This window comes from Linderina pennispora (genome assembly GCF_002104995.1).
Source record: "Linderina pennispora strain ATCC 12442 chromosome Unknown DL89scaffold_6, whole genome shotgun sequence".
Classification (NCBI taxonomy): Eukaryota; Fungi; Kickxellomycota; class Kickxellomycetes; order Kickxellales; family Kickxellaceae; genus Linderina; species Linderina pennispora.
The window spans coordinates 161667-180124 of record NW_024468254.1 but is presented as its reverse complement, the minus strand read 5'-3'; the positions used below and the strand labels follow the sequence as shown (position 1 = coordinate 180124).

Sequence of the window (18458 nt, the reverse complement as noted above, 5' to 3'; positions counted from 1 at the left end):
GCGTTAAAAGTCAAAGCAGAGGAAGGACGGTTCTACGGGGTAGTGCACAGTAGAGAGGACAGTGAGCGGGTAATGTGTATGCCGCAAGGCGCTGTTAGGTCGGATATGCGTCTGCAAGCAAGGCAATTACACGAGATTATTACGAGACCGAATGTCCTGAGGCATATAGCAGCGTTCCTAGGGTGGCGGTCGGTATGCGCAGTGACAAGAGCTATGACGTTATATGGCCGGAGTGCTAGCAATGGACTCGGATCCTGAGTTTCATGTGTGGAGCAGACTGTTTGCAGAATACATGACGAGCGCGCTGACGGACGAGGTCTTGGACTAGCTTCTTGCAGGCACATGACGATCATATCGCCTTCCATTCGGCTCTTCAGCGCCAAGGCTACGGTGGATCCATGGGAGAGGGTTCAATAGTATGAAAACATCGGCTCCGAGGTATAAAGATGGGGCAAGGTGTGCTGGCCACGGTAGGGAGAGGATCGCTATCTTAAGGCTATGTCGCATCTGGCATGCTGTACGCGAAATACACAGGAGCGGACTCTGCAGCACCTCTGGACTGGGTTGGGAAGCGTAATGCAGCATGGCTTGACTTGCAGGCAATCATTGGTAATTTTTTATCGCGGAAACAACACCATGCGTGGATGGCATGCAGATCTGCTTGATGAGCAATCTCGACTTCACATAAAACAAAAACCCCGGGCTGCCGTCCAGACGTTTCTACGCCTGGGTGGAAAGTAACACTGACAGAAAAAGAGCCTTGACTGCTGGGCAGATCGCATTGGGGGAGCGGGCAGCTGCAACCTGGCAGCGAGGCATACGCACACCATAAAATGCGGTGCATCAGGCCAGCCCTCCTGGTACTGCTCTGCAGGAACTCCATTAACTCGTTGCCATTTTCATATCTCCATAAAATCAGATTTCATCATGGACGAGCTCGACGTGTATGGCAAGATTCTGTTCTTTTTCCAGGTCTCAGCAATCGTGATATTCGTCGGCACGCTGCTCGCGGGGTCGCCGTACGGCAGCCAGATAAAGGAGCCGCCCAAATACACAGTGCATGGCAAATGGGGGTGGTTTGTCATGGAGATTGTATCGCCAGTCGTGCTTATCGCCGCGTACCTGTCGCCGACCATGCTTGGGGTATTTGCGCCGCAGCCCGTCCAGACGTCCGCTGCCGGCAATTTATTTGTGCTGCTCTGGGTCATGCACTACGTGAACCGGGCGATCGTCTACCCGCTGCGCGCACCGTCGCGCAAGCCACTGCCGCTGGACACGGTTGTCCAGGCAGTCATTTTCAATTCAATCAACGGGTATCTTGCCGGACGCCACTTCTCGGTGGTGCATCCGGAGCAGTACCTGGGCAACTATCTAATGGGCCATCCGGTAAGGTGTCTTGCAGGCCTGGGCTTGTTCGCGGCCGGTATGTACGGCAACATCTACCATGACGGGGTGCTGATGGAGCTTAGGCGCAGCGGCAAAACTACCGGGTATGCGGTGCCCACGGGCGGGCTGTTCAGGTGGGTGTCGTGTCCGCACTACCTGTCTGAGGCTGTCGAGTGGCTGGGCCTGGCATTGGCGTCTGGGTCGCCGGCGGTCCTCACGTTTGCACTCAACACCATGGCAAATCTGTTTGCCCGCGCAGTGCATGTGCACAGGTGGTACCAGGGCCGGTTCGAGGACTACCCGAGGAACCGCAAGGCGGTGATTCCGTATCTGCTTTGATATAGCTTTATTCTTCTTAAGAGTGGTTGAAAGGGGTGGGAGGAGAATTGGAGAGTAAGAAAATGAAGAGTGATACGTCTGGTCGTGAAGGGAGGTGGGAGAGGATGCTGGGTGTGTGGGGGCTTAGCTGTCGAATCCCTCGTCAGTGCGGGTCTCGGCAAACTCGGCCTTTTCGGGGTTCGCCTTCCTATGCTCGCGCACGCAAGTTAGTGGCATCATGGTCGCATGTGATGTGGTGTGGGTGTGTGCATGCAATTTTTGAAGGTTTTGTTCCAGACAAAGTTAAAACTGAACAGAATTGAGACTTGCCTGCCCTGATCTGCCGCAGGCAGGGGAGGGGGAGAGCTGGAGGAAACAAAAAATGACGGAGGGCTGTGGAGAGGATATCAAAGGGGGAAGGTGGAATGTGTGGACTTACTCTTGGCTCTTGCCTGCAGCGGCGTCCTGCTCGTCATCCTGCTCTTCGTCGTCCTCGGCCTCGCCAAAGCCGCCAACCTCGAGCTTGCGCGTGCGGTAGTTCTCGTACAGCACGTCCTCGGTGAAGTTGATCATATCGGCAATGTGCGAGTTCAGCAGGATGTAGCGCAGCAGCGCAAAATCGCACTGCGATTCGTCGTCAATCTCGATGGTGCCCCACGGATAGCGGCGCACACGCACCGATCCGTACTCGTTATCCAGGACCTCGTCGCACGTCACCACAGAAAACGGCATCAGGCCCATGATCTCGCGGTTCTCCTCCAGGGCCTCCGTGTCCGAGTCATCCCAGCAGAAATTATACACCGGCAGCTTGTAGTACTCCAGGTCCCGCGTGATGTTCTGCTTGAACACCGCCAGCTCCTCCACCGTCAGCGTGTCCGCCCGGCCGATCACCGGCAGAATGTTCACATACTCGCCCAGCCGGCGCATCAGCTCGATGTCCAACTCGCGCAGCGAGTGGCCCGTCGGCGCAATGAAATAGATCAGCGCGTGGATCCGGTGGTCGCGGTACCGGCGGTTGCGCTTGATCCGGCTCTCCTCCACCAGAACCTCATCGAATTGCGCCTCAATGTAGTCCTGCAGCTGCTTGAAGCACCCGGTGTTGTCCAGCCCATCGCCGAACCCCGGCGTGTCAATCACTGTCAGGCTGATGCGCGTGCCCTCCTCCTCCAGCGTCACCTCGTATGTGTCAAACTTCATCGGGTCGGCAATGTGCGCGGTCTCGGGGTTCGGCGCCTCGGGGGGAGGCACAACCTCGCGCTCGCACAGCGTGTTGAGGAACGTGCGTCTGCCCAGACCAGACTGGCCTACAAAGCAGACAGAAAAACATAAACATAAACATAAACAACAGGTCGGGAGAGGCCCAGGAACAATACAGTAAAACATTTCACCCCCTTTCTTGATGCGAAAAATACACAAGAGGCGTTTTTCAAAACAGCCAGGCATGTTGTGCTGTTTGTTCCTTTCCGAGAGATTGGAAAACGACGGGAAAAGTAGCAAGGCAGTTGGGATCCGGCCAAACGTGCGCTCGCCCGCAATAAGGTTTGCGTTACTTACCAACAAGCATGATGTTGTAGGTCATGCCGCGCTTCTCGGACTTGTGCCGGTAACTGCTCGGGCGAGGAGTCGCCATGCGCGAACTGCCGACGCTGTTAATTGAGGGGGCAGATGGGGCCATTTTCTTGAGGGAAAATTAAAAAGACGGGTAAATTGGAAATAGTAGATTGGAAAAAGAAGGGCAAAGGGGTGAAGAGAGAAGTGGTAAACAACAAAAAGAATTATTAGAGTGTACGGATTTATTTTGGAACGGGCAGAACACAGGTCTTGAGAGTTGCAAGATTAGTGAGGAAGCAAGAGCAAAAAATTGGGTGTCCAAGTGATCGCCGCCCTTATAGCTCTCCGAGCCCACAACAACAACAAAGCCAGCCAACCCCAGCCAAGCCCCCTTCATATGGCGACCAGCCCAGCTCCATTAGACCCAGAGGGCGCCACCGTCCTGGGCACCAGCAGGAAAGAAAAACGACACATACTGGGCAGCAATGCTAGAACAGTGCACCAGCCGCAAACGGATCCAGCCCAGCGGCCTGGCCCGCCAGCAGGCGCACGCCAAACAGCCTCTGCAGGCGGTCCAGCTCGGCTCGGTCTGCCGACCGCGGACGGACCTCCTCCCTGGTGCTGAACGGCAGCTTGACATTTCTCCCAAAGATCTCCCGCGCCAGCTGGTAATCAAAGCCGTCGCGCTGTCGGTAGGTGCCCGACTCCAGGATCTGCTCGATGGTGCCGAACTTTTTAATGAGCTTCAGCGCCGTGACCGGGCCGACACGCTCCAGTGTCGACGCAAAATCCGTGCCACACAGAATACATAGGTCGCGGAACTGGTGCATATCTTTGAGTCCCAGCCCGGCAATTGCCTGCTGCACATCCATCACTAGCACGTCCTGGCCAGGCGTATAGAAGCTGCGCACCAGGCGGCCACCAAACGCCAGCACGTCCAGGTCCTCAGTACACACAGCGTCGGCCACGCCGCCCTTTACCAGCGCCGCACACATGCTCTCGCTCTCCGCGTCCTCCACCGTATATGCAGCATAGCCGAGCGCCCGCACCAGCTGCCGGCACTCATCAACGTGCTGTCTTGTTAGCGGCTCGGCACGCCGTGCCAGCACATCGAGCCGTTCGCTCGAAAGCTGAGCCAGCAGCTCCAGCGCATTGTGCTCGGGCAGATCATCGGCAGAAACTGCCGAGTCGCCCATCTGGAACAGCATTGTTTTGGCAGCCTCCTGCTCCAGCACATCCAAGCGTGCATCCACCGTATGTCCAGCCATTATCTCCCTTGCAAGCCCCTCTTGTAGCCACTCCACCGCCCGTGATTTCTCCCATGATTCCGCCGAGATTTCGCCCGGCATGTCCTCCAGAACCGCAATGCCGATTTCCTGCATGGTGCGGATGCGCTGCTGCCGTGCCTGCGCGCGCTCGTACTCCTGCTGCAGGCGGATGCGGTCCTGGCGGCGCTTCTGGAGCTCGCGCTCTTTGCCGCGCGCGCGTGTGGCACCATCAAATATAAATATAGGGGTGATATCTAGCGAATGCATATATGTGGCCAGGTCGTAGATGCCCTGGATGTGCCGTGATTGCGGTGACGGCGAAGGGCTGCGGAAGAAGCGCTGGATGAAAATGCTCGTGTCGACTGCCAATGTCCAGCCAGACAGTGTACATGGCGAAATTGTTGAAATGCTGGCAGGCGCAAAGCGCGCGAGCAGTGGCGTGAGACCCTTGACCCCCATGGATGGAAAATAAAAAATCAGGCTGATTGGAACGATCATATTTAGGGAGAATATGGCGGAAGAGTCAAAAACATGGCCCATGCTAGCATTGTAATGGGTGCAACAAAATGAAGATGTAATGTACAAGTTCTGGCGAGATTAGCCACGAGAGGACGAAGCCTGCCCCCTAGAACGCACAGATAAACGGCCGTATGCGACAGAGATGCAAATTGTTTCCTCAGGTTCATTCTTTTACCTTATACAAACACGTCAAAAATGGCTTGATATTTTTGTTACAGGAGAATCAGTGCCTGGTGTGCCAGGTCGTTACTGAGACCCGCAACAGCACGCAGCAACTCAAGCCTAGCCCACTCATACACGTTGGCTAGCCGGCTTGCCAGTACTGGCGCATATTTTTTGCTGCCCACATCCACCAGCACTGTGAACGCAAGCGCTTCCTCCGGATCCTTGACCAGCTCTGGGCCAAACACCGGCGCCACCTGCAGTCGGTCCTCCTGTGAATCGCGCACCAGTCCGCGGTGCTCGATCTCTGGATCAAAGCTGCAAAACACGGGATGCTGGGCGATGCGCCTCAGACAGTCTTCCATGGGGAACCACTTGAATGTGGTCACATCTAGGAGCTCTGCTGGCCGCCAGTGTTTCTTGTATGCCATCTTTGGACACGACGGGATAAAATAGCCCATATAGTAGTACTGGAGCGTCGGCATATGCATGTGCATTTGCTTGGCCAGCATGAGCTCGCGCATCGCACTGTACGTGCCCGGCGACAGGTGCGCAAACGCCGGGTCGTAGAAGAAATACACCGACGAGATGCACTTTGGCAGCACATCCAGCACGCCCACACCCATCAGCCGCCCGTCAATATAGTAGCACTGGTGGAACGACCCCATCCGCTCCTTGTTTTCCAGTGGCGAGTTGCACAGGAACCGGCGGAACCCCGCCCGCGTCGTATCCGTCTCGTGATGCACCTGGGTCTGGTATTTCTCAAACACGCAGTATTTCTCTTCGCTGAACTCGGCCGGCCCCAGTCGCACATCCAGTGAGTGCAACTGCCCGCCACGGAACATCATCCGGTCCGGATTGTCGGCTACGGGCACACCAAGGTAATTGCGCCAGCGCCGTGCTAATTTCCTATCCGAACTACTGGGCTGGAACTCCAGTGCACGCGTGCGGATTGTGTAGTACGGGCAGCACGAGTCGCTCATATCGGTCAGGTACAGGAGCGAGCCGGACCGCCGCCAGCCGCGATCCACCAGCAGCTGGTAATCGCTGCATGACAGAGTGCGTGCGCGCAGGGCGAAAAACCGCGACCCCGAGTCAGTCCGGCAGTACCCGCAATGCTCACGCTCTTGCATGCCCAGAATCCGCAGTACCGATTCAGACGACGCCACCATGCCGGAACTCATTGTATTGTGCGCCTCACTAATAAGTTAGTAGAGAACGATCTATGCAGAAGAACAAGATAAAAAGCAAGGCTGTGCGGGAAAAAGGGACAGTGACTATTGTCAAATCGACAAGGGGACAAAGGTCGCGCGCATACCGGGCGGTAGTTGTCAATAGAGAAGTGCGCCTGGTATTATTCGGCCCTTTTCAAGCGAGATAAACAGTGCAACCTTGCCCATTGGGAAGACAGCAAGCCTTCCGGCCTATTTCTCGTCAATTGCTCTCCCTTCAGGTTTTATTTAGAAAACCCGCACTTCCGCTGAGCACAGTTTCCAGGAAGTAGCTTGTCGGCATGAGACCCCCCACTGATGTATGTAAGGATAATACCCGGGAATGTTCCACATGCTGGCGCATGGAATGTCCCGCCATGCATGATGCCGTCACAGAATCAAAATAGGCCTAACCCCCTGGAATGCCAAGACAGCTAAGAGAAACAGAAAGGAAACAGTAGAATTATACACAGAAAAAGAAAAACAGAAAGAAAAAACATACAGGTTAGAGCTGGCGCGCGCTGCGGGCCTGGGCGCGCAGACGCCGCGAGTTCTTGCGCTCCTCGTACTCCTCGGTGTAGTGGTAGTGGCAGCCGCCGCCCTCGACATGGCCGTCCCTGCAGACAGCCATATGCTGCAGCACATCGGTCTTCAGCACCTCGTCCATGGTGGGCCGCATAGCCGGGTCGGGGCTCAGCATCTTCTGCAGCAGCTGGCGCGTCCGCACATCAAACTTCTTGAAGCCCTCGTAGTCGCGGCCCGCACGCACAGCGTCGAGGAAGCGCTTGAAGTTGGGGTCGTCATCCTTGGCGACACGCCACGGAATGCCATTGTAGACCATGGTGTAGAAGACAATGGCCGCCGACCACACATCCACCTTGCGTCCGTCATACGACTTGGCCGAGAACATCTCTGGCGCAATATACGGCTCGGAGCCGCACAGCCCGCGCGACTTGTGGACGCTGTCCTCCCAGGCCACGCGGAACACGTCGGCCACGCCAAAGTCGGTGATCTTCAGCGTGCTGTGGTCATCCAGGAGCATGTTCTCAGCCTTGATGTCGCGGTGGCAGACACCCACCGAATGCAGGTGAGCGATTCCGCGACACATCTGCTTGAAGCAGCACTCGTGCTCGCCCATGCCCATGGTGCCGTCGCGAATCACCGTGTACAGGTCGCCGCCCGGGCACAGCTCCATGACCTGGCACCAGTTCTTCTGCGGATCCTGGATCAGATCAAGCGTGCTCACCACGTTCGCGTGATGCACACTCGACGAAATGCAGTACTCGGACGTCAGCTTCTTGATGTACTCGCGCTCCGTCTCGTTCGCCCGCTGCTTGCGGAACCGCTTGATTGCGTATGTCTGCGGCCCGTCCCGGTGCTGCTTGTACGCAACCCGCACCACCGCCGTCGCCCCGCGCCCAATACATTCGCGCGAGCACACGCCGTACTTTTGCTCGAACGTCGTCGACGTCTCCGAGCCCCGCCGGTGGTGCGTCGCCGAGGACGTCACTGATGCGGGCGGCGATGAGCGCTTCGTGCTGGGCGCCTTGCTGCTGCCCAGGAACCGCTGCATCAGGCTTGGCTTCTTTTCCACGCGCGGCGCGCTAGTCAGCTCCTGCGCGATCGCGTCGCTCTTCTTGGGCGACACTGGGGCTGCCCCCGTGAGATTCAGCTTTTGCATATTGGCTGTGGTTATTTTCAGGTCCTGCTGCGGCTCCATTGCCTCGTTGCAGAGCGTGTGCTCGGAATGCCGGCTGCTATTGGATGTGTGACGGCGCACGTCTGGTGTTCCCTCTACAAGGCTGGGAGACGACTGCTGGGGGATTGCTGCTATCGCTGACATAGCGTGATGTTACAATAGGAGGAAGAGAGTGGCTGGGTGTTATAAAATGTCGTCGAGTATGGACGGTATCATCTAGAAACGAGTTTCGGCTCTTGAGAGATGAGAGATGAGAGAACTGCTCGCTTGGAAAAAAAGACGTACTACAAACCCCCACTACGACGGGGGGGAAACGCCTCGCCTTTTCTATGCGGCCGCGCACTGCCAGCAAACTTTTTTCCTTCTCCCCAAAAATGATTTTTCACTGTGGGGTGGGTGATGTCGGGCGGAATGGGCGGGTTGAAACAATTTCTGAACCCATCCCCCCGACTACCTGTCCAATCCGCACGAGCCCGCTAGCCCTGCTTTTTCTGTTGGCTGCTAGGCCCTGCACGTGATGCCGCTCAGATGCCCAACCTCTTGCTGGGGAGACGCCTTTGCAAAAAAAACCGGCCCATATACGCCGACATCAGTCGGCACTATATGTTGCCAGCGCCCTCAGCTCCATCCACTTTGCGATGGCTTCATGCGTGCTACCCTTGCTCCACAAAAAGCCCGGGTGTTGGGCTGGCCTCTGGCCTGGCCCAAAGGCCCAGGGGCTAAACAGAAAACAAAAATGTGCTTGCTGGCCTTCGGCTGGGTGACATTTTTTGCATGCTGTGGCAGATCCCCACACGAATAGCTCTTTTCCATCAAACTGATTTTTCTTTTGGTTAGAGCTGAAAAAAATGCCTTTTGAAACTCATGCCCCTGGCTCATTATCGCTCCTCGCCCCAAAAAGTGCCAAATATGTCAGCACTGGAGGGGGCATGGTTTGACATGGCCTGAGACACAGCTCGTTCGGGCTCCCACAGTCGGCAAATGGCCACTTTTGCGCCAATCGGCTACAATACCGGAGCACCAGCAACAAGGCATATACAAAGGCAACAATTAGCAGACCAGATGCATGATGGGCCACATGAGCTCGACCTCGAGATCACAACATCTCTGGCTTCATGCCATCGAAGCAAGGGGGCAAAGCACAGCGCGCAGCTTTCAAGGGGGGTGGGTTTTTGGTTTGGGAGCAAAAAAGTACGTCTAACAAAGGCGAGGGCGTAGATCTCCAATTTTGTGAACACCATGCCTCGACGAACAGGGGATCTCAGCAATCCTTCCCCCATGTGCAGACGCGGATAGACGGGGAGAGTTGCTTTTTGCCTCTGCAACTGGCCTGAACTCGGCACGCGCGAAATGTTCGGGTTCGCCTTACAAAGCAATAAACACGCGCGACCGCGTGGAGATGGAATCGCTGCTGTCATACACCAGCGTCACCGATCAAGGCGTGGGGAGTGGCTTTTTATCGGCGTCACTATCCCATTGTCATAATGTAGGGGGTGTCAAAGCACTAAATTTCGGATGACAAAAAACGTCAGCCTGCACATTGCCCCCTATTTTCAGCTATTCATGGGATGTGCTCATCTGCAGCAGCAGCATGCTGCATGTAAAAAAGATAATGAGGGGGTAAATTTAGCAGCTATCATGCAATGCACATCGGATGCAAACTACGCAGCACTGAGAGAAAAAAACAAGGCATTGCGGCACTGGAAGCCCGCAGCAATAGACAGGGAGATGTAAGGCGCATCCAGCAACAGCATCCCCCTACATAGTGGCATGCTCATGCCAGGTACGAGAACTCGCGGAGCGCCGGAGCGCCGACCTCGCTCGCATAGTATGGCTCCATCTCGGCGTCCCGGTACGCGTGGAAGTTGTGGATATGCGTGTGCCACGGCGTCTCGTAGGCACCCTCCTCCATGCAGTCGTCGCATAAATCCACCGTCTGAGCGCCGTGGCAGTCCTGGCAGTGCCAGCGGATGCCGACGATTGGCTCAGCCGAGCAGGAGTCGCAGCGGTACCCCAAATGCACAGCCTTGGCGCTCTGCAGCGCCGGGGTTTGGAACTGCGGCCCGGGAGTGCTGGGAACCCCGTCAGCCGCAGCTGCAGTGCTGCCAGTCACACTGGACGTGCCCGCAGCAACCCCACTGGACTCCCCTGCAGCATATCCGCCATCATCGCTCGCATAGTCGTCGTCCTCGGAGCTTGTGAAGTCAACGTCGCGGGGCCTGCGCGGTGGGCGGGGTTCGTCACGTGCATCACCCCACTGCGACGTGTCGGGGGCGCGTCCTGGCACCGGCAGGCCAGCCTTGGCAAGCTTAATGAAGTACTTTTGCACGCGGCTGGCGACCTGGCGCATGGTGCGGGTTCCCAGGGCCTCGGAGATTTTGCGCCAGCGGTTGTTGGCCACCTCCTCCTCGGGGAACTCGCCCAGCAGCTGCTCCAGCCGCTGCTGCTCGGCGTCCGACCATGGCACGTTGAAGCTGGCTGGCCGCGCCCCGCCCTCGACCCGCCGCGTCGGCCCACGGGCCCGAGCCTTCGTCCCCAGCGCCTGCGACAGCCGCTTGCGCTCCGTCGGTCCGCCGGGCTTCGGTGGCCGCCCGCGCTTGCGCTTCACCGGCGGCGGTGCTGCTGCCTCCGGTGACGCCGATCGCTCGGACGCCTGCCGCCGGAATTCAGCCAGCATCTGCGGTGTCAGCGTTTTCTGCCCTCGTGACTTGTCAGTATTTCCATCATCGGTCGCTGTGTTTGTTGCCGTCGTGCTCGGTTGCACCCTGGGCGCTGGTGCCGCTGGTGCCACTGGTGTCACTGGTGTCGCTACAGGGGCCGGAGATGCGGTTGGCGTCGCCCGCACCGACGGCGCCGCCGTCACTGCCATTCGTGACACGCCGACCAGCGACGGCTGCCGTGACACGCGCGCACTGGATCGCGCGGACCACGCCATACGCCCGTTGCGCGGCCGTGTCACCACTCGCTCGTGACCGTCTCCTGAGCGCACGGTTGTCATGTATGTTTGCAGAGAAACTGGGTCTGCGCAGCTCAAATACGGCTCCATGTGGACGCTCGGCACCTCACCTACTGTCTGCGGTGCTGGCGCCTTGGGTCCCGTGTTCGCCACCAGCGCTGTGACATATTGTGCAGGGTCACGCAATGCCGAGGCCCTCAGCGCCTCCAGCTGCTGCATGTCGCTTTTGGCACGCGTCAGCTGGCTTCGTAGCACCTCGATTGCCCGATATACCAGCATGTACTCCATGTTGTTGTTCAGCACGTCCGTCTGATCTGCTGCAGCAGGCTGTGACGTATTTGGTGCCGGTGATAAGCTCTCGTCGCCACCCATTGTTGTATATCACGTTTTTGCTGGGCTGTGTTGCTATGGCTTGTGCATTTGCGAAAATAATAGGAAGGGTTGAAGAAGCGATCTTTTAGAGAGGAAAATGGCCACCAGCGCGTGCATGCATTCCAGGTGGGAAGGGAAAAAATCGGCACGTCAACAACAAAAAAAGCTGATCAGAAATCTAATGGCTTGATCCAGGTCCAGCCATCAAAACCTTACGCGTTGCCTCGCGCTCGAGAGGTTGGATTCTTTCTCTCTCGAAAACTTCGATTTATCTCACACCATGTAAGTTTCGCTGCTGCGACATGCTGCCCGGAGGGGACTGAGCACGCCACGAAGGATGCACTCGAAAGGAATCGGAAACATCCAGATGGATACAACGCTCGCTAATTTCGAATTCGCCAAAATGCTGTAGTGAGGATTTCTGCAGGCCGTTTATTCCGTCCGCTTCAACGAATTTTTGACCCCCTTTACCGTAACCAAACGAACGATTAAAAATGGCTTCTGAAGGGTAAGTAGCGAGCCCAGCTTTTTTAAGGACGCAAATTCCACCCCAGCTATTTGCCGAGAAAAACCTTTGGCTCAAATATCCCGAACTGCTTTAATGTAGAGATGTTGTGGCTGTTGCCGCCCCCGAGACCGTCGAGGTCCCCGCTGACGCCGCCAAGGGCGCCCTTACCGTTGAGGAGGCTCTCCAGATCGTGATCAAGAAGGCTCTGGTCCACGACGGCCTTGTCCGTGGTGCCCGCGAGGCCATCAAGGCCCTGGACCGCCGTGACGCCGAGCTGTGCGTTCTGTGCGAGACCACCGAGGAGGCCGGCATCGTCGCCCTTGTCGAGGCTCTCTGCAACGAGCACAAGATCCGCCTGATCAAGGTCTCCGACTCGAAGAAGCTCGGTGAGATGGCCGGTCTCTGCAAGATCGACCGTGAGGGTAACGCCCGCAAGGTCGTTGGCTGCTCCGTCGTCGTCGTCCGCAAGTGGGGCGAGGAGTCCGAGGCTCGCAACGTCCTGCTCGAGCACTTTGGCGCCGCTCAGTAAACAGCTTTTCTATCGAGCTTTTTGACTCTTGCTTTTGAATGAAACCAAGACATTGCTGACTACACCAAGCCAAAAAGCGCATGCGTCATGCCGTGGATCATGTGTTTGTTGGTCGTGTACACTAAACCACCCCGCCATGCCCTCTGCCGACATTGCTATGCTGCTACCCTCGTCCTTGGCAGCCCGATTGTTTTCCTAGCACTTTATTTGTGAATGACCTTTGATCAGTCGACTGTTCACACCCTCTACTTTTGCGCCTGCTGGAGCGCATAGTGGTACTTTTCGGCCTCGCCAATCGTGGTGATGTTGGACATGGCCTTGTTCAGCGTCTCCTGCCACTCGCTCTCGGGCACCGAGTCGTGCACAACTCCTGCGCCCACCTGGATATACGCATTGCCGTCCTTGAACACCATGGTGCGAATGCCGATGCACGTGTCGAGGTCGCCCGAGTACCCGAAATGCCCAATGGCTCCGCCGTAGATGCCGCGACGCTCCTTCTCCTGCTCGTAGATCAGCTGCACCGCCCTGACCTTGGGCGCACCCGACAGCGTGCCTGCCGGCAGAATCGACCTGAACGCGTCAAACCCAGTCATGCCCTCGCGCAGCTCCCCAGACAGGTTGCTGACAATATGCATGACGTGCGAGAACCGCTCGACGACCATCAGCTTGTCGGCCGTGACGCTGTCGGGCTTGCACACGCGGTTCAGGTCGTTGCGGCCCAGATCCACCAGCATCACATGCTCCGCCCGTTCCTTCTCGTCCTTGAGAAGCTCGTCCGCCAGCGCATTGTCCTCCTCCTCAGTCTTGCCGCGCTTGCGCGTGCCTGCAATCGGATGGTTATATACCTGGCCGTTGTTGACCCGCGCCAGCATCTCGGGCGACGCCCCGACCACCTGGAACCCGTCAAAGTCAAAATAGAACATATACGGCGCCGGGTTCACCGTCCGCAGGTACCGGTAGGCATTGAACGGGTTGAGGGTCGTCGGCCGTGTGATGCGCTGCGCCGGCACCGCCTGGATAATATCGCCCTTGACAATGTGCTTCTTCAGCTCCAGCACCATCTCCTTGTATCCCTCGGCGCCCGTGTTCGACACCCACTCGTTGCCAAGCTCAATCGGCGGCTGCTCCGGGAACGGCACCGGCATGTCGTCAAACAGGACGCTGATTGTCCTACCAATCTGCTCCGACGCCGCAGCGTAGAGCTCCGCCAGCTGCGCGTCCGTCGCCGCGTCGGGCACACGAATATGCGCAATCACCTTGAGCTGCTTGTACAGATGGTCGAACGCCACCACCGAGTCGCAGAACAAAAAGATCGAGTCCGGCAGCCCAATCGGGTCGGTCAGCTCGCATGCCGTCCGCGGCTCAAAGTACTGCACGCAGTCGTACGAAATATACCCGAATGCCCCGCCCGTTGCCGAACCGCGCGGCAGCCCTGGCACCTGCACATACCGCACACTGTTCAGCTCCTTCTCCAGAGGCACCAATGGGTCGCCGGTGATGTTCTCGGCCCGCCCCGTCTTCATTACTTTGTACGGGTTTGCTCCAATAAACGAGTACCGTCCGATGCTCTCGCCTCCGACCGCTGATTCCAGCAGAAACGAGTATTTGCTGCCCTGCGCCAGCTTCAGATACGCCGTCACTGGCGTGTGAAGGTCAGAGGGCACGTCCTGGTACACAGGGATGAAGTTGCCGCTGGTCTTTTGCAGAAGCGCTTTGACGTCGTCAAGCGACGGCTTGGTTTCAAACTATAAAAAAGGAAATAGGCATGATCGCTGTTAGTGATAGTGTTGGGACAAGTGGGAGCTATGAGCACAGCACCTGTGCTTTTTTGGTTCCGAATTCGCTTACCAGGCTGGACATTTCTTGCACGGTGTGAAATAGACTTTGTAAAGAGAGCGGGGAAAACGAAATCGAGTAAAGAAGAAAAAGCGCTGTCTGTCGTCAGCACAGAGCAAGGAATAAAAGAGACCTGGGCTGGCGCTACAGAGTCAGCAAAACGCCGATGTATTGTTGACTGACTCACTAACAATACTAGGCAAATTTCCTGTTCCCTGTTTGGAATGGCGGTGATAGCATCACCACTGCTGCTGGCTCTGGCTTCCAAATTGCCAGGCCATTGTGCATCCCATCAGCTGCCACTATCCTCTAGGTGTTTGCACATGACAGCGCCACATACATGCGATGTATCTTGAACTAGTATTTAGAAAACAGAAACCCGAGAAACAAATGCTCTATTGCATCTCAACATCCATGCCCTCAGGTGCCACCAGCAGCTCACCACGGCACACCGAGTTGAGCAGCTCCCTGCGGATCTCCTCGGAAATGCCCTCATGGTACTGCGTCTTGAGCACGCTCAGCAGCGCCTCCTTCTGCTCGGGCGTCAGATCCGCCTTGTACCGCTGCACAAACACCAAGAACGACTGGTGCCAGAGCACCGGCAGCTCACGCTTATCCTGCTTGAACCGCAGGAAGTGGAAGACCAGCGAGTCAACGACCTTGTACGGCAGAGCATACTTTTTGTCGAGCAGAATGCGAATAAACACCGACGCAGGGCCCGTGTAGTCCATCTCCGCCAGGTGCAGCAGCGCGGCAGCCGAGTGCAGAACCGGCACCGACACCTTGACCAGGACAGAGCCGATAATCACGGCCTCGCGCAGCGTGCATGACCCGGACTCGCACAGCGGGAACAAAATGCCCTTGAAGAACGCCGCCGGCTTATACAGCGCCTTCTTCAGCGCCATGTACAGGTGGTAGTTGAGCTTGCGGTTCTCGGCAATGTCGTCGCGCACGCGGTCGAGAATAACAAAGTTCAGGAACTTTTGTGCCTGCTTCGGCTTCATGTTCGACACAAACAGCCGCGTCGCCTGGAAAGTCGCCTGCGGCGTCCAGTTCTCCGGCTGCGTCAGATACAGCACCTCCTCCCAGTTGCGGATCGACGAGATGATCTTGAATGCCTTGGGCACGGCGCCCGACCGGTACCGGCTCAGAAGCTCGCCGATCTTGCTGTACACCTGCACAATCTTCGGGTCCAGCCCCCGCGGCGTCGGCCGCTGCGCCTCAGACTCATCCATGGCAGCTGTGCCCGCCGTCTTGGCCTCCTCGTGCTGCTTGATCTTCGCCATGATCATGTCTGCCAGGTTCTGCCGCTCGCGCGGTGCTTCCGGCATGAACCTCTCAAAGATCGCCGCATCCTCGCCCTCAAGCTCCTCCTCCTCATACTCGTACACCTCCTCATCCTCCTCCTCCAGGACCTCGTCGTCGTCGGACTCGAGATCACGCGCGTCGTCCTCGGGGAAATCCTCGTAGTCGCTGGCATCTGATCCCTCATCGAGCTCCTCCTGCTGCTCGCGAGCAATCTTTAGAATGCGCTGAGATGTCTTCGGGTCCACATACCCGGACGTGTTCTCCTTTTGCAAGCGCCGCTGCTCGCGCTCTGCGTATTTGGTGCGGCCCTTGGACGTGAGCTGTTTGTCTGCATGCAGCTCCGCCAGCAGCGGATCGTGGCGGGTCTTCTTCTTGCCAGTGACCTTGGGCATTGTCTGCAGTCTTGTAAGAAATTTGGAAAAGGGGGTGAGGTGGTTTTTTTTGCTGAGCCAAAAGCAACACCTGTGGGCATCAAGCGGTGGATGAGCAAAAAAAGTGAATATTTTTTGTATTTATGATCTGATCTGCTAAACAAATCTGATGCACCAAAGCCAAGCCCGCACAGGAATTACGACGTGGCCATGGCGACCCTGGGCACTGACTCCACATAGAACGGCCCGTTGTTGACGTACTTTTGCAGACGCTTGTAGGTCTCCTCATCAAACGACGCCTTGGCCTCCGTCGCCGCTGCCAGCGACTCAATGGCCGAGTACTGCCACTGCTGCACAGTCTTGCCGCGTGACGGGTCGCGGGTCAGCAGGAAGCCCAAAATGTTCTGCACGCTGGCGATCTCCCGCACGCCCCACGCATGGGAAGCCATCTTTTGGATCACAGCAAACGCCGCAATGCACGACTCCTCGAACCCCTTCATGATCTCCTTGACCAGACTTGACAGGAATTTGCCGTCGCACAGGCGCATGTACAGGTCAAAGCACGCCTGCGATGCTGTCTCGGTGGGCGCCTGCGAGTGGCCGAAAATGCACGCAATCGTCTTCAGGCACTCGATGCGCAGATCGCCAGTCGACGAGTTGTAGAGAGATGCCAGCGCTGCCAGGGCCTTGTCCTCCTTGGCTAGGTACTCGAGTGCCGCTGGGTTGTTGCCGATTGCGCCCAGGCAGTTGATGGCGGTCACTGTCGAGTCGTACCGACTATGCGAGTGCTCCTCGATGATCTCCCTGATCACTGTCGCAACTGGGTACTTCTCCAGGAACTGCTGCGGATCCAAGCCCTTGGCATCAACCATGCGTGCAAACAACTTCAAGCTCGCTGTGCGCAGCAACGACCCTGTTACACCCTCATCTGTTGTATCGCTTAGGTTCTCCAGCGCCTTCTGGAATACCCCCTGCTCGTCCATGTACTCGAACGGCGCTGTGGTGGCACAGATATCCGGCAGCTGTTCGTAAAAGTTCATGATAACGAGGATGTCCTTTGATCTACCCTCGTTCATAAACATATCGACGATGCCTTCCTGCTTAAAGAACTCGAACGCGCTGTCGCTGCCGCCCACTGCCGCTACGATCACGTCGTATGTGCGAAACCGCTCCTCCTCCTTGCCTGCAAGCAGCTTCCTGACCCCCTTCATGCTCTCATCTGTGAATAGATAGTCCATTCCCTGGGGACACCGGCACAAATGCGCCAGTACTCGCTTGGTCAGCTTGATCGACTCGCTGTCCTGCTTTCCTGCCAGACACTTCCAGATATGCGGGCCATATGACGGCGAAAACTATATGGGTAGTAAGCCATTGGAATGTGAGTTGAGAATTGCGGCGTTTTTTTATTTTCTGCTTCGTTCTTCTGGACTACCCAATGCGGATATTGAAGCAATTATTACCGGCATGCGAATAAGGACATGTTGCATTTTTACAAGGAAGCAAGGGAAGAGCCGCCACCCAGTCATTGGTCGCGATATTAAGGAGGAAGAGAAGGGGAGCCCATAGGCCACCCCGTCGTCTGCATTAGCTCCTTCCTGGTTGCCAAAACGGCAAATATTTGCCAGACAAGCCCAGCGTATTGTCATATGCATGGCCCTTATTTGCCGCCTTGCTGATTAAATGGAAAACGAACAGAAGGGTCTGCGGCGCAGCTCAGCATTCAGCGCAGGTACTTACTGGATCGGTGGACAGGTCGCACTTGAGGAACTGATTCAGCACCAAGCACTTGACGTCGGGGTGCGGGTGGTCGAGTCCCTGGATAATGTACTCCTACCAAAACAAACACAGGTTAGAGCCGTGGGCCTTGAAAATATGTAAACAAGACAATTTCGCGTTACACCAGAAAATCACAAACAACAACAACTGGATCGTCCTAGAAAGAAAAAACTTACCTCGAACGTCTGGTGAACCATCGACCATGTCACTGGCCTGAGCAGCTGGCCCGTGAGCTCCGACACGATCACGATCAGCCTATTGTCTGGCGCTGCGAGCAGCGAGAATAGCGCAGAGAACGGGATGTTGCTCAGCGTCGCCTCAAACACCTCGAGGAACGGGCCTGCCTTTAGCTGCCGGTTCAAAAGGTCAAACGAATCGCGCAGCCCCTGGATAACATCGGGCGTCGGCTCGCTCTGCAGCAAGGAACATATCCGCTTGATTGTCTCTTCGTATGGCTTTAGCTCGCTCATTTGGTGTATAGACCGGGTTTAAGAAAAAGAGAGGGATGTAGAAAGAAAGTAACAGTAAAATGATGTGGAGGGAGGGAAAAAGAATGGCAGAGCGTCAGGCGGGTGGCAGCGGCAAAATGAAACAATTTATACAAGCCCAACTGCTGACGTGCCCTGCTGCAAAGCGCAAAGGAAAGCGTGTGGCGGTGAACACCGAAATTTCCAGAGGCAAAAATTCT

At 56.6% G+C, this 18458-nt stretch overlaps 11 protein-coding genes across 11 annotated transcripts; 3 read left to right on the top strand and 8 right to left on the bottom strand.

Annotated features, from left to right (window-relative positions):
* The first annotated feature begins 673 nt into the window (after positions 1-673).
* DL89DRAFT_267178 (uncharacterized protein) lies at positions 674-1912 on the top strand. Its single transcript, XM_040887390.1, has one exon. It carries the CDS (start codon positions 928-930, stop codon positions 1723-1725), a length of 798 nt encoding a protein of 265 aa, XP_040743574.1. The 5' UTR covers positions 674-927; the 3' UTR covers positions 1726-1912.
* DL89DRAFT_267177 (cell division/GTP binding protein) lies at positions 1873-3539 on the bottom strand. The gene is made up of 2 exons (XM_040887389.1): positions 3259-3539; positions 1873-3008 (listed from the first exon to the last, which is right to left on the bottom strand). The coding sequence occupies exons 1-2, from the start codon at positions 3377-3379 to the stop codon at positions 2140-2142; spliced, it is 990 nt and encodes a 329-aa protein (XP_040743573.1). The 5' UTR covers positions 3380-3539; the 3' UTR covers positions 1873-2139.
* Positions 3540-3743: 204 nt separating this feature from the next.
* Positions 3744-4982, bottom strand: DL89DRAFT_292625 (PIN domain-like protein; the record flags this gene model as incomplete). The annotated part of the gene is made up of 1 exon (XM_040890325.1): positions 3744-4982. The coding sequence occupies one exon, from the start codon at positions 4980-4982 to the stop codon at positions 3744-3746; it is 1239 nt and encodes a 412-aa protein (XP_040743572.1).
* Positions 4983-5536: 554 nt separating this feature from the next.
* DL89DRAFT_215484 (uncharacterized protein) lies at positions 5537-6319 on the bottom strand (the record flags this gene model as incomplete). Its single annotated transcript, XM_040884286.1, has 1 exon — positions 5537-6319. A coding segment is annotated over one exon (783 nt), but the record flags the coding sequence as incomplete, so codon positions are not given.
* A 601-nt stretch (positions 6320-6920) lies between these two features.
* Positions 6921-7988, bottom strand: DL89DRAFT_222950 (Pkinase-domain-containing protein; the record flags this gene model as incomplete). Its single annotated transcript, XM_040884613.1, has 1 exon — positions 6921-7988. One exon carries the CDS (start codon positions 7986-7988, stop codon positions 6921-6923), a length of 1068 nt encoding a protein of 355 aa, XP_040743570.1.
* Positions 7989-8444: 456 nt separating this feature from the next.
* DL89DRAFT_149113 (uncharacterized protein) lies at positions 8445-9000 on the top strand. Its single transcript, XM_040883515.1, has one exon. The coding sequence runs from the start codon at positions 8632-8634 to the stop codon at positions 8914-8916; it is 285 nt and encodes a 94-aa protein (XP_040743569.1). The 5' UTR covers positions 8445-8631; the 3' UTR covers positions 8917-9000.
* A 710-nt stretch (positions 9001-9710) lies between these two features.
* Positions 9711-11875, bottom strand: DL89DRAFT_316165 (uncharacterized protein). Its single transcript, XM_040891052.1, has one exon. The coding sequence runs from the start codon at positions 11440-11442 to the stop codon at positions 9889-9891; it is 1554 nt and encodes a 517-aa protein (XP_040743568.1). The 5' UTR covers positions 11443-11875; the 3' UTR covers positions 9711-9888.
* Positions 11876-12074: 199 nt separating this feature from the next.
* On the top strand, positions 12075-12479 carry DL89DRAFT_223311 (40S ribosomal protein S12; the record flags this gene model as incomplete). Its single annotated transcript, XM_040884635.1, has 1 exon — positions 12075-12479. A coding segment is annotated over one exon (405 nt), but the record flags the coding sequence as incomplete, so codon positions are not given.
* Positions 12480-12481: 2 nt separating this feature from the next.
* On the bottom strand, positions 12482-14454 carry DL89DRAFT_267172 (anthranilate synthase component I). Its single transcript, XM_040887388.1, has 2 exons — positions 14328-14454; positions 12482-14224 (listed from the first exon to the last, which is right to left on the bottom strand). The coding sequence occupies exons 1-2, from the start codon at positions 14337-14339 to the stop codon at positions 12725-12727; spliced, it is 1512 nt and encodes a 503-aa protein (XP_040743566.1). The 5' UTR covers positions 14340-14454; the 3' UTR covers positions 12482-12724.
* A 205-nt stretch (positions 14455-14659) lies between these two features.
* On the bottom strand, positions 14660-16065 carry DL89DRAFT_267171 (Bystin-domain-containing protein). The gene has a single exon (XM_040887387.1). It carries the CDS (start codon positions 16013-16015, stop codon positions 14711-14713), a length of 1305 nt encoding a protein of 434 aa, XP_040743565.1. The 5' UTR covers positions 16016-16065; the 3' UTR covers positions 14660-14710.
* A 50-nt stretch (positions 16066-16115) lies between these two features.
* DL89DRAFT_267170 (uncharacterized protein) lies at positions 16116-18332 on the bottom strand. Its single transcript, XM_040887386.1, has 3 exons — positions 17947-18332; positions 17732-17824; positions 16116-17346 (listed from the first exon to the last, which is right to left on the bottom strand). Exons 1-3 carry the CDS (start codon positions 18238-18240, stop codon positions 16192-16194), a joined length of 1542 nt encoding a protein of 513 aa, XP_040743564.1. The 5' UTR covers positions 18241-18332; the 3' UTR covers positions 16116-16191.
* Between the last annotated feature and the right edge of the window lie 126 nt (positions 18333-18458).

What these genes read in the sequence shown, in the direction of transcription:
- DL89DRAFT_267177 (XM_040887389.1), bottom strand. Translation starts at nt 3,379, where the DNA reads ATGGCCCCATCTGCCCCCTCAATTAACAGCGTCGGCAGTTCGCGCATG. An exon ending in CTACAACATCATGCTTGTTG is followed by an intron (nt 3,009 to 3,258) that starts GTAAGTAACGCA and finishes TCTGCTTTGTAG; the next exon opens with GCCAGTCTGGTCTGGGCAGA.
- DL89DRAFT_267170 (XM_040887386.1), bottom strand. Translation starts at nt 18,240, where the DNA reads ATGAGCGAGCTAAAGCCATACGAAGAGACAATCAAGCGGATATGTTCC. An exon ending in TGGTTCACCAGACGTTCGAG is followed by an intron (nt 17,825 to 17,946) that starts GTAAGTTTTTTC and finishes TTGTTTTGGTAG; the next exon opens with GAGTACATTATCCAGGGACT. An exon ending in GCGACCTGTCCACCGATCCA is followed by an intron (nt 17,347 to 17,731) that starts GTAAGTACCTGC and finishes CTACCCATATAG; the next exon opens with TTTTCGCCGTCATATGGCCC.
- DL89DRAFT_267178 (XM_040887390.1), top strand. Translation starts at nt 928, where the DNA reads ATGGACGAGCTCGACGTGTATGGCAAGATTCTGTTCTTTTTCCAGGTC.
- DL89DRAFT_316165 (XM_040891052.1), bottom strand. Translation starts at nt 11,442, where the DNA reads ATGGGTGGCGACGAGAGCTTATCACCGGCACCAAATACGTCACAGCCT.
- DL89DRAFT_267171 (XM_040887387.1), bottom strand. Translation starts at nt 16,015, where the DNA reads ATGCCCAAGGTCACTGGCAAGAAGAAGACCCGCCACGATCCGCTGCTG.
- DL89DRAFT_149113 (XM_040883515.1), top strand. Translation starts at nt 8,632, where the DNA reads ATGCCGCTCAGATGCCCAACCTCTTGCTGGGGAGACGCCTTTGCAAAA.